At 32.4% G+C, this 12,039-nt stretch overlaps 2 protein-coding genes across 2 annotated transcripts; one reads left to right on the top strand and one right to left on the bottom strand.

Moving 5' to 3' along the window:
• Positions 1-3,143: 3,143 nt before the first annotated feature.
• On the top strand, positions 3,144-4,779 carry PNSL3 (PsbQ-like 1). The gene is made up of 3 exons (XM_020379703.3): positions 3,144-3,531; positions 4,223-4,509; positions 4,595-4,779. The coding sequence occupies exons 1-3, from the start codon at positions 3,195-3,197 to the stop codon at positions 4,709-4,711; spliced, it is 741 nt and encodes a 246-aa protein (XP_020235292.1). The 5' UTR covers positions 3,144-3,194; the 3' UTR covers positions 4,712-4,779.
• Positions 4,780-5,075: 296 nt separating this feature from the next.
• On the bottom strand, positions 5,076-11,693 carry ATK3 (kinesin 3). The gene is made up of 17 exons (XM_020379689.3): positions 11,337-11,693; positions 10,929-11,185; positions 10,583-10,727; positions 10,387-10,496; positions 10,146-10,265; positions 9,848-10,030; positions 8,544-8,753; positions 8,382-8,456; positions 8,151-8,297; positions 7,937-8,075; positions 7,724-7,833; positions 7,339-7,500; positions 7,022-7,245; positions 6,632-6,713; positions 6,441-6,545; positions 6,250-6,354; positions 5,076-5,427 (listed from the first exon to the last, which is right to left on the bottom strand). The coding sequence occupies exons 2-17, from the start codon at positions 11,121-11,123 to the stop codon at positions 5,248-5,250; spliced, it is 2,292 nt and encodes a 763-aa protein (XP_020235278.1). The 5' UTR covers positions 11,124-11,185; positions 11,337-11,693; the 3' UTR covers positions 5,076-5,247.
• Positions 11,694-12,039: the final 346 nt, after the last annotated feature.

Raw genomic sequence — 12,039 nt, 5'->3', positions numbered from 1 at the left:
GCTTTTTTATTACTAAACTTTTTAGTTACAATTTTTTCTAAGGAAAAAGTTAATCTAAATGTTAAGAATGAAACAATTATTATTTAATAGAACGATGGAATGAGTTCAATTTATTATGTTAATCTATTTAATTATTATATAGGGTGGGTTGGATTAGAATATTTAACTTAATTCAATAATTTTTTTAATCAAGTTGGATTGGCTCCACCCATTTAGTTGAGTCAATATGTTAGGTTAATATTTATTTTATTTTTTTATATACATTATAACTCATCAAACTTGTTTCTAATTTTTTTAGAAGATTAATGAATTAATTAATTTTTATTATGATTATACTTGGATGACTTCTTTTATTCACAATTTTTATTTATTTGAGGATTTTACTCATAAATCAACCTTTTTAGAACTTTTGTTTTTTAAGTTAACTCAACCAATTTACAACTCACTTAGAATTGAATTAAAATTTTCAATCACCTTAAATAAGTTTAATCAAATCAACTTTCTTGCACATGTTGAGCATAGGTTGATTGAGTTGACTTATTCTATTGTTCTTAATATTTAATTTGTTGCTTTAATTTTTACTAGTATTTTATTCAATATATTTTAGAGGCTAAATATTTATTATATAATTAAAATTAATACTAAATTATATATTCAAATAAATATTATATTAAAAATATGTATAAAAAGATACTTTAAACATATAAATAATATTTTAGATTTCAAATAAGTAATTTATATTGTAGTACAATTTTTTCTATATAATTTTATTTTTAAAATTTTAAAATTTAATTAATAAATAAACATGACAAAGGAAAAAATTAAATAAGTATTTTTTTTTAAAAGGCTCTCATTGAAAAATAACCCTTAAAAATACTATCACATGAGATAACCGTTCAAATAGCTTTTTATCAAATAGTTTTGTGTGTATATAGAATACAAATTCAACTGATATTATTAATTAGATCGAGTATTAAAAATTATTAAATATTTTATTTAGTTTTTAATTCCTTTCAAAAAAATGTATTGAGTATTTTTTTTACTTAATTGTTAAACTAAATAAAAATTTCAAATTTAATTTGATTTAACAACCAGCTCAAAGTAAAAAATCTAAACTTTTCAAACTTCAAACCACTCTCCTTTAATTTGACTAGTAACTTCTTAGCTTTTTCTTTATTTTAATATAAGATTTTTTTTTGTCAACTGTTCGGCGAACCAAAGGCCACAAAAGTCCCAAAGGAGATGCAAGGACTGAAAGAGAGTGGCCCAACAGTAGGGATGACAACGAGGCGGGGCAGGTACGAGTTTCATGATACTCGTCCCCGTCCCCGCGAGTCAAACTCATCCACGTCCCTGTACTCGTACCCGTCAGGTATGTGATTTTCATCCCTATCCCCGTCCCCGTCGGGTATCGGGTATACCCGTACCCGTACCTGTACCCGTCAAAATTTTTATTTTTTATTTTTTTTAAATATAATATTTTTAAATTATTTTTTTAATTATATTATAATTATAATTAGGTTATTTCTTTATTTCATATTATAATAAATAATCACACATAAAAAAATATTAAAATTCTTTAATATAATTAAATTGAAAGTGGTTATTAAATTAAAAATGGGAACGGGGACGGGTACGGGTACAGGTACGGGGCGGGTAGGTACATACCCGTCCCGTACCCGTACCCGATTTAATATATCGGGTTTTACCCGTACCCGTACCCATACCCGGTCAAATTGGGTATTTTCCATCAAAGTCAGGACGGGTTCGGGTATTACCCGCGGGTACGGGTATATTTTCCATCCCTACCCAACAGTACACGAATTGTTTAACACTAGGAGTGGGTATACGGACCGATTCGGCCTGTTTAAGGTCCGGTCCGTAAAACCTGTGTTTTATACAGGCTAGATAAGTCTGGTCCGTAAAATAAATAGATTTATTTTTTAAGTCCGTATTCGACCTGCCAAAATCCGCAGATAACGGACCGGTCCACGAGCCTAAATAATAGTTCAAAAAAAATACATTTTTAAAAAAAATAAAAATACATAAAATTAGAAGAAAAAAATATATTTTTTATTTATAAGCTAAATTCTATCGTACTAAAATTTATCAATAGTTAAAATAATTTAAAATACTAAATATTAAAATATTAAAATAAAAATAATTACATATACTTAAATAATAGTATCAAACTTTCAATAATAAAAGCATCAAAATGTCATAAAAATAATTTAAATGACAAATACATACCAACTAAACATAATGTTAATGTCATAATAATTTAAAAAATTAAATACACAACTTAATATTAAAATCATAATATTTAAAAATAAACCCTAAACCTTATATTTTACTTTCACCATGTTAAAGTAAGGCTTATGATATATACACCTCCATTTTATGATAAGTACACCTTTTTTTAATTTTTTTTAAAATACATTTAATTTTTTTTTAGGTATCTAATTTTCAATTTAGCATTTTTTTTAATTTTATATACATCTTTCTCTTTCTTTCTTTGACTCATGATATATATAATATATATATATATATATATATATATATATATATATATATATTTTAAGTACACCTCCTTTTTTTTAATAAAAATAAATTCTTAAAATATCATGAACATAAAAAAATAAGGAGAAAATTATAAATTAAACAATACAAGAGTAAAATTAAAAAAATACAAAATAAAAAATTAAAGATATTTTAAAAAATAAAAAAAAAAGAGGTGTACTTATAATAAAAAGGTGGTGTATATATATATTTTTTATAATCCTAATAATTGAAAATAAAGGAAGTACAAGGGGTACTCCAATCTATTACAAAAATATCACATATGATATGTGTATTATGCACCACTAAAAATATTGTTCCAAAACTAAGAACCTAAGCTAGTCCATCACATCCAAACCACAACTTTGAAATAGAAATTGCAGAATCAAATTTATCTAGTAGTCTCATTTACCAGCTGAAGGTCAGGCCCATAAGCACATAAATCAGAATTTCAATAGTAGCGGCCCATAAGAGATAAGCTCATGCCGCAATGCAACATCGAAGGCCCATCAAGCCCACACATCATATAAAGTGAAAATACCAAACCATCCTTATGAGGATAACCATTTTATTGGCACTCAGTGGATAGCACTTCACAACGGATATGACATAAATTTTTTTATTTCCCACCTTTGATGAACCATCTTTGTTTCTCACACCTCACTCATTTGAGTTCCTTCACCATGGCACCTCTCACAAACTTGCATGGAGTCTCCAAAACTCTAATTCCCATCACATGCCTTCCAAATGCACACAGGATCTCAAAGAGGGGTCAAGTAGTTGGGTTTGTAGGAATCAAAACACAGGAGGAACCATCACAATGTGATATAATTCAGACCACAAGAAGAGCAACAGCAATAGGCCTTGCCACTATAGCTCTTAGTTGGCAATTCAATGACAAGATTTCATTGGCTAAGGATAATGGTTTTTGGTATGAAGATCACCCTCTTCCTGGAGCAACTGTCACTAACAGTAAGCTTTCCTATAAGTAGTTCTTGCATGAAATCTGTTGGAAGGTCCTACACTGCATGCTTCAATTCTTGGAGAAGCTTATATATGTTGAACATCATCCTTTAATCCCAATTGATTTTAAGATGAAATCTAACATAGTATAAGAGCCTAACTTATCTTGATGAATTGTATATTCTAGTAGGCTTGCTTATTGTAGCATACATATGTGAATGAGAGGAATTGGAAGGTTTCATGTCGCCTTTCTCAATGATATAACTTATATTTCTGTTAAACAACTTCACTCAATTACTGATTGGTTTTAAAATGGAATCAAACACATACGAACATAAAGTTGAAATTTGGATTTCATTGCTCTCATACTTGATTCATGTTCCACTACTCATTGGGATTATGAATTGTATTTTGTTTTGGATTTTCCCCTCAAAATGTCTTACACATTAAAAATATTAAGCGTTACATTAACTATATTAGAAAATTCTTAATATTTTCATAATTTATTTTACACACATATTTGAGTAAATGGTATATGCAATGACATTAGAAAGAGATTTTATACTGCCATCTAATTACAAATTGTCATGGAAGTTCACTTAGTTAATTTTTTCAATAATTATCTTAAAAATTATACTAATCATGATTTGAAATTGGTTATCAATTATGTTTTTGATGTGGATGATGATTATTTGGTTAGATATTGCAAATGAGAAAACGGGGACACGTTCTTTTCTTAAAAGGGGGATCTACATAGCAAATATTGGAGTGAAAGGAAGTGTGTTAAGGATCAAGAAATATTCCTTTGATCTTCTGGCGATGGCGAGTTTGATAGCAGGAGACACACTCAACTATGTGAGGAAGTACCTAAGACTCAAGTCCACCTTCATATACTATGATTTTGACAAGATTATCTCCGCCATACCAGTGGATGATAAGCAGCAACTAACTGATATGGCTAACAAATTGTTTGATAATTTTGAAAGGGTAATACTCTTTTTTTCCCTTGAATATGGTGTGTTATAATAGTTGCTGGATTAATTGACAAATTGAATGTGTGATGCAATGACAGCTTGAAGAAGCTGCAAGGAAGAAAAGTCTACCTGAAACACAGTCATGCTATCAGGAAACTGAAGTTATGCTTAAAGAGGTCATGGACCGGATGGATATATTGTACAAAACAGTTTGACATGATCTTAATCAAGTTCTGTTGCAATTTCTCTTATCAATATCAATTTTACGTTTTTGACATACTAATATACCATGCTTATTCCAAGAGAAGGGTGCCCTTCAAGATAGGAAAATGCTTATTTTTATAGTTTTTAAATTTAACTTGCCCTATCAAAGAATGACGTATTATTAAAAAGCTGAGTTTCATAAGAGTTATTTTAAAGGTCGTTCATAATCGGTTAGCAACATTAGAAACACACTAGTGCTACATTAGAGGTCGATGATTACGTGAAAACCATAATAATGACTCTACTTTGATTCTTACACGTTTGGAAAAATTTAATAATCCCAAAAATGTCTCTGATACTGATAACAAGGTAGAGTAATATGAAATTACGAAAATATAACATCAATCATAATTGCAAGTGGAACTATAATAATGAGATATCTTAGTAACTTCTTTACTATACAAGCTATAGGCATGATGTTAGAATTGGAGTTATTTTGGTTGTTGTAGTAATGACACAAATAGGTTAAACAATTTGTATGGAAAGATTAGAAATAGGTCAAGCGAGATTCTATAGGGCGTCCATTGGTGTGACGGCGAGGTGTCCCAATTTCACAAGCATTGACCCTTGATGCAAACCGTAGTGAGCATAGTGACTCTCCAGTTGAAGCATTGTCAGGAGCAATGTTTACAAACATTAATGTCTTTGAGTCCCCACCTAGACAAGGCTGTTCAACATTGTATTCAGCAAAACAAATTAGATCACTTCCAATGATTAGAAAACAGCAACAGAGATACAATACTGTAAATTTGTCAAATCCGCATATTTATATATGAAGCACAGACATCAGAATGGGTGTCGATCTGACACATTTTTAACATGACACTTATCACACACGTTCAATACATCTACATCATTTTTCTAAGACTCAAAAAAAAAAAAATTTCTATGGTGAGGCTCATTTTTATAAGAATTATTCGATCTTTTAACTTTTAAAAGATATAATTCATTTTCTAAGAGTCATTATCATATAAAAATTATAAAGTTTATAAAACATCTCGTGTCCCTGTATCCTAGTTTTTGGACATAAGTTGTGTCCCAGTGTGCATGTCAGAGTCTGTGATTCAAATTATATATATGACACAGTTTCTCAAAAATTATAACAAAGGGATGCTATTATGCAAACAATGTATAACATAGAAGTCCCTCATGTGTATTCAAATAAAACATGAGTTTAATTTTTATGCATCGACAATGTAAAAAAATTTGACACTGTCAACCAATGAGAAATCATGGTAGGTATGCCTTTTAATATAATTTCTCTAAAAATCAAATAAGCTTATCATACATGGCAATTTCTGATTAGATAACAGTGCAAAAACTCTTTACAATATCAGTGTATTGACTATTTTCTCTAAAACAATAGTTGTTTTCAGAAGAGATGCTTATGCTTCATCAAGGTAATGAAAATTCTGACATTATAGAGTTTAATGTAGGTAAATAACTAAATACTAAAGAATATATTAAAATATAAACAAAAAATAATCACCTGAAGTAAGTATGTAAGCTTAGAGTTCCTGAATGGGATATGATCCTCCTTCTTGGCCAAGGCGAATATAACATCACTTAACGATGACAGACTTTTGTTTATTGCCTAAGTACAAATGAAAGAAAGTTTACAATAACAGAAATCAAATAAGCATTAGTATTAGAAATAAAAAACTTGATGGCTAAACATACTTGAGTTTCTTTCAATCGGTCCCCGGTTGATCCACTCCTTGAAAGACGCTCACTCCCAGCAAGATCAATAAGATTTAGAATACCTTGTACTTGTTGGTCAGTGCTCTACCATAACAACATAGGTTGCAATTAGATTGCCAGTGAGTGTATGAAACAAGGTTCAATTATTATCCGAGGAGAAACAACCATACCTCATTCACACCATATATTCGAAGAGTGAATACAAAATGACTTCTTGAAGATTGTTCATTCATCTGAGTTTTTCCCACAGATCTAAAAGAAAACATAGAGAAAAACAAATATAGGGAAATTCAACATCCAAAGGCAAAGTATATTAACTTTTAGAAGTAAATAAATCAAAATAGTTTGTTGCACTAGAACTATTTCATTTTTTCCCCCAAAATCAGTAAAGCTCATTTCTCTTGATCCTATATAAGTAACAAAAAATTACTGCGAATGCATTGAGAACTAAGAAGTGCAATATAATGTAGCCATAAAATGGCAAGTTCCTTCATTGTGTCTTATTGATGTAATTAGAATAAGCACTAGAAGCCTACAAAGGAACCTTAGGAAGTAATTACCTGCTGTTCGCAGCTTGATTTAAGAGAAATGCAACCTCTTTTACACTCTGAACATCGACTACTGTGAGATCAGAAACATGTGTATTCCCATTGGCATCATGTTTGATTGTGTATTGCTTCCCAGGAGTACCATTTTCCACACGTGTTGGTGTTGCATCTGATGATGACTTATTTGTAGATAAAAGATCACGAATGGTTTCGTTGTATATTTCCAACATTGACACCTGTTCATTTTTGAGAAGGAAAAACCTTCTTAGACCTCAACATCACAATTTACGATCTGTGAATAGAGGGAAGAACATACTACTCTATATCACCTGCATTTCATATTTCCAGCCTTGGGGTTGCTGAGACTGTTTCGTTTGAAATATTTGTTCAAGTGAACGAGGAATCAAGCCCTTCTCTTCTGGATGTCCAGGCCTGCCCATCATTGTATATGTTTTACCTGACCCTGTCTGACCATAGGCAAAAATGCAAACCTGGAAAAGAAAATGTCCACTGTATATCATAGCATCCTTGGTGTTTAAAATTTATGCATACAAATTGGTAAAACATGCATATTATAATTCAAAATTCTTTTAAGACTTTTTTTTCTGTTCTATATCTGACTAGCAATTGCTCAATTGGTTGCAGTTAAGCAACAGTCTGCATATAATATAACTTGAAATGATATAAGGAATAAAAGATGAACTTAGAAATTACCTTATAACCATCAAGAGCACTTTGCACAAGCTGTGAAATTTCAATAAAAACTTCTTCTTGTGATGCATCAGGTGCAAAAACTTTATCAAATGTGAAAGAATGTTTTTGGCCTAAAACAGAAAAGGCAACATAAGTTATAACAGCTAAATAGTAAACTACAACATACATAAATTAGAAAAAGAACAACTTCAAGGACAGCATGATGAGACATACCACTTTGTGTCAATTCAATGCCCCTTCCAGAAGCTTCCATCGATGTGGGATAAGATATGACCTTTCCTTCTGTGCTACAAGCTTCATCTGGTAACAAAGGCCGCACTCTACAGAACACGCGGATGTTCCCTTTTAATTCCTGTTAAACGGAGATTAGTATGGTGTGGCTTTTATTTAGTTTTTTTCATCAACAAATTTTGGCTCAGGGAATTACCAATATGGTATTGTGTAATTCTTTCCTCAGCTTCTCTCCTTCTATAACTTTATATTCTGCATCTGCCAAACGTCTTTGCAACTCAAGTACAAGTTTACGTTGCCCTTCAAACTCTGTTCTTGTCTCACTTGCAGATATGTCAGAAACCTGATGAGGAATGAAAAACCAATATATCATATTGCAAGTCCAATGAGACTTCCTTTTCTTCAAATTTTATGCCTTATTCATTACCTGCAGTTTCTCCTCTGCAGTAGTTAGCTGCTCTTGTAGTACCTTTATTCTCTCATCTTGCAAAGCACATTTTGCCTGTGCAGGAAAATCATCATCTCATGTTTACAACAATAACAAGGGGATGTGCATTTACCGAAAAAGAAACAAGATATAAACCACAACCTCTAGTTCATTTGTCCTTGTGGTCAAGTTGTTCAGTTCAGAGCAGGACTTTTCTGTAGAATCTTTAGACTTCTCTAACTCAGAAGTTAAATTTTGCGCTTGAAATAATTGCCGGTCCCGATCATCCCTCACTTGTTGCAACTCTATTCGAAGAGATGTAACTTCACTAGCAAAGGCATCCTTCTGTTTTGTGGCCTCTTCTTGAGAAGCCTAATAAAACAACCAAGGACACTGAGTAAGATACTGGTTACATGTTAAGAACAGGTTTCTGAAATTTCAAGGATAGTAACAACATATAAGTATTTACTTATAGATAAAATTTATTATAAAAAAAAATAGAGCACACGCAGAAGGAAAAAGATGCATATCATACTTGCTCTTAAAACTTCAATTTTTCTAATAAAAAAAACAAATACAATAAGAAAGGAGATAAGAACTGCAATTTTTCCAATAGATGTACCAAACTTGCCTAGATATAAGCTCTTCCAATTCTCAATATACAACTGAAGAACCAAACAACAATAGGTGATTTAGGATTAGGATCAACATAATATTGCTGTCTGATAAGGTTATGCACACAATGCAAGGACATTTTTGAATGATTGGGAATGTATTTATGCCTGGTTCAAGGAGGGGTTATTGTAGCCTGTAGGAATAGAAAAAGCAACAAGGGTGTGTGTAATCTCACAAAATCTCATGGAGTGTCGTTGTAATTTGCTGTTAGAGCTAACCAGAGGTTTGAAGAGCTAAACCATTTTTCTGTGTTGTTTTACTTGGAAAAATATTGAAATAAACTTGTGAAACTTCTCTGACTATGTTTTAATGCTTTAAAGGGTGAACATGAAGAACCATGGTCCAAAGCAAAAATACACCTTACTCCAGAATTCTAAAAGCATCAATTTAAGTAAAGTTGCTAAAGTTGAGGATGTGTACATGAAGATCTACCCTTTGTGAGATAGAAACATCAAAGAGGAAAGAATACGCAGGGCCAACAATGAAGACATGTAGTCAAGTCTTTTAAAACATAAAGAAGATTTTTCAAAAATCTATTGAATTCAATGCATTCTAGAAGTATCATCATCATATAAACATCGGCATTAACCAAAATCAAGAATAAATTAGCCATAATTCTTCCTAACCATCTAATCATCTATCCACATCAACAAAAAATGCAATGTACGCATTCCAGTTCTTATCAAGAGAGTTGTAGGTATCTACTAAGATTCCAAGTATTTCTTGCTCTCTTACCCATGGCTACTTGAACTTGAACTGAAACAGTTCACACACTAGAGCAGCAAACTCACCATAGACAAAGTAAGCTGGCCCTTTAACATGGTAAGGTTCTCCACAACAGTGGCTTTCTCTTTCTCTACGCGCTTGAGTTCATTCTCAACTGTAGAAAGCTCTGAGTGAAGTTTTCCATTGTACTGCTGTAAGCTTGTAATGTAATCTTGTAACCGCTTATACATGTCATTGAGGGATGATATCTGCAGAAATCCATTGATGTAGACATTCAGTTAAAAGAATAATTCCAGACCCAACAAGCAGCATCGAATAAGTATAAAAAAAAAATATAGAATCAAGATTGTGCGGTTATTTTACCTTCTGATTTGCACTTTGAAGCTCTCGCTGTGCTCTCCCAAGATCCTCCTGTAGTGTATTCTGAGACCTCTCAAAGTTAAGTCTAGCCTCTCTCTCTTTGACAAGAGATTCCGTTGCTGCCTAGTGTTTCCAAAGATAATAAAAAGCATAAAATTATATCAAGTATTAACATTTCCCTTGCAATTTGCACCAAAAATTCACCCTTGAAATTCCACTGACTTGACTAGAAAACCCCACTTACTGTTTTTTCTGATTCTTCCTTAACTAGTTTCTCTTGTAAAGAAGTGCAATTCCTTCTCATTTCCACAATAATTGAGTTTAGCTCTTCTTCCTTGATTTTGAGTAGCAACTCTGCGGTTAAATGAATCTAACCGCATTAACCCACAAACTTGATAAGGATTTTCCAATATAAGAAAGAAATGAAAAACAATCTCAACCTATTTCCACGCATTTTTGCTGGGCTAATTCGAATGAACTCTTCAACTTTTCTTGCTCTAGTGAGTAGCTCATCTCAAGGTCTTGGAACCACCTGATGCAAACCTTCAGCCTTTTTATATAGTCCATCATATTTTCACATCTTTCCTAAAAACACAAAATCTGATGTTAACATAAGGCAATGATAACCAAGCAGTAATTAAGAACCATTGGACCAAACCCTCGCACATAGAACTCAACACCCCCTTCGATCTCAAACATAAATAGCCAAAACAAGTAACCAAGAAACACAATAATACATATCACACAAACTCAATGACCATATTTAAGCCACAAATTTCAACTAACCTTGTAATTAAATCTGTCCTTCCTTTTGGCCTTTTCATTCAGCAAGGCCTCCACATCCTCTCTTGTGAACTCTATAATGCCATAATCTGAGCCAGCATTGCTTGGTGGAGTACTACTAGGGCCAAGATCATGGCCACTACCATTCACAACACCAAAAGCTGGCCTTGTTCTTCCGTTAATTGGAGTTCCCACCATCTCTTCTCTCTCTCTGCCCCAGCTCCTTGGTCTTTCTCTATGAGGAGCTCATCACCCACAAACTGGGAAAACCACACCAAAAAGATTAACTTTTTAACCGTAACATTTAACTTGCACCGAGCAAATGTGAAGGGCAACAAACAAACAACAACCCGTGACAGAAACTGAGGTGAAAAGGGAAAAACAAATCATGGGAATGAGAAAAAAGGGTACCTTTGAGCCTTGAAGGGGTTGGTGGTGTGAATGTGAGTGATGGTTGAGACCAATTCTAGTTCATGGTCTCCATTTTGAAGCTCACCACTCTACTAACTGCAGTAAAGAGAGAGAGAAAGAGAAGGAGACTAGTATTGTGGGGCCATGGATTGTGTTGAAAGCTAACAAGGGATCAAAGGGGAAGTTGCTTTAGCAAGAAGAGATTGGTGTTGATCCACACACACACACAAAGAGCATAAAGGGAGAAGAGAAAGAGAAATGGGGTGGATGTGGATCTTTAAAAAGAAGAAAAGAGGTGAAAATGGAATAGAGAAAAGGGTTTAGTATTGTTGTTATTGTTATCTTGTTGTGTTGGTAAATGGACTTCCAATAGATTGTAGATCTATGTTGTGTTGTGTTTGGTACTGTTTGTCAGTTGGGACTTAGTTTAGATTTTTACTGCCTCTCATTTTTGAACTTTTAAATTCAGCTGTTGCCCATCACGTGTAAGATTCGTTCTTCCATGCAATTCATTAATTACCCCACCAAATTTTTTTATATAAAAAAATTATCATAATATTATTAGAATTGAAACTTAAAATTTTCTACATTCTACTTCTATTAAGTCGATTTTAGTGGTTAAAAAAAATTATTAATGCATATATATAATGATAAATTTGACCACTAGGTTAGTCTAGTAGTTGGATTGGGAGGGGTTGAAGTA

The sequence above is a fragment of the Cajanus cajan genome, chromosome 10, assembly GCF_000230855.2.
Source record: "Cajanus cajan strain Asha chromosome 10, NIPB_CcT2T_4, whole genome shotgun sequence".
Lineage (NCBI taxonomy): Eukaryota > Viridiplantae > Streptophyta > Magnoliopsida > Fabales > Fabaceae > Cajanus > Cajanus cajan.
The sequence above is the reverse complement of the archived record's forward strand: the minus strand, read 5'-3'. Positions and strand labels throughout refer to the sequence as shown.

Coding starts and splice junctions, on each gene's coding strand:
- PNSL3 (XM_020379703.3), top strand. CDS start 3,195: ATGAACCATCTTTGTTTCTCACACCTCACTCATTTGAGTTCCTTCACC. Junction 3,532..4,222: donor TGGAGCAACTGTCACTAACA/GTAAGCTTTCCT, acceptor TTATTTGGTTAG/ATATTGCAAATGAGAAAACG. Junction 4,510..4,594: donor TGTTTGATAATTTTGAAAGG/GTAATACTCTTT, acceptor ATGCAATGACAG/CTTGAAGAAGCTGCAAGGAA.
- ATK3 (XM_020379689.3), bottom strand. CDS start 11,123: ATGGTGGGAACTCCAATTAACGGAAGAACAAGGCCAGCTTTTGGTGTT. Junction 10,497..10,582: donor GCAAAAATGCGTGGAAATAG/GTTGAGATTGTT, acceptor ATTTAACCGCAG/AGTTGCTACTCAAAATCAAG. Junction 6,355..6,440: donor ACCGATTGAAAGAAACTCAA/GTATGTTTAGCC, acceptor ATTTGTACTTAG/GCAATAAACAAAAGTCTGTC.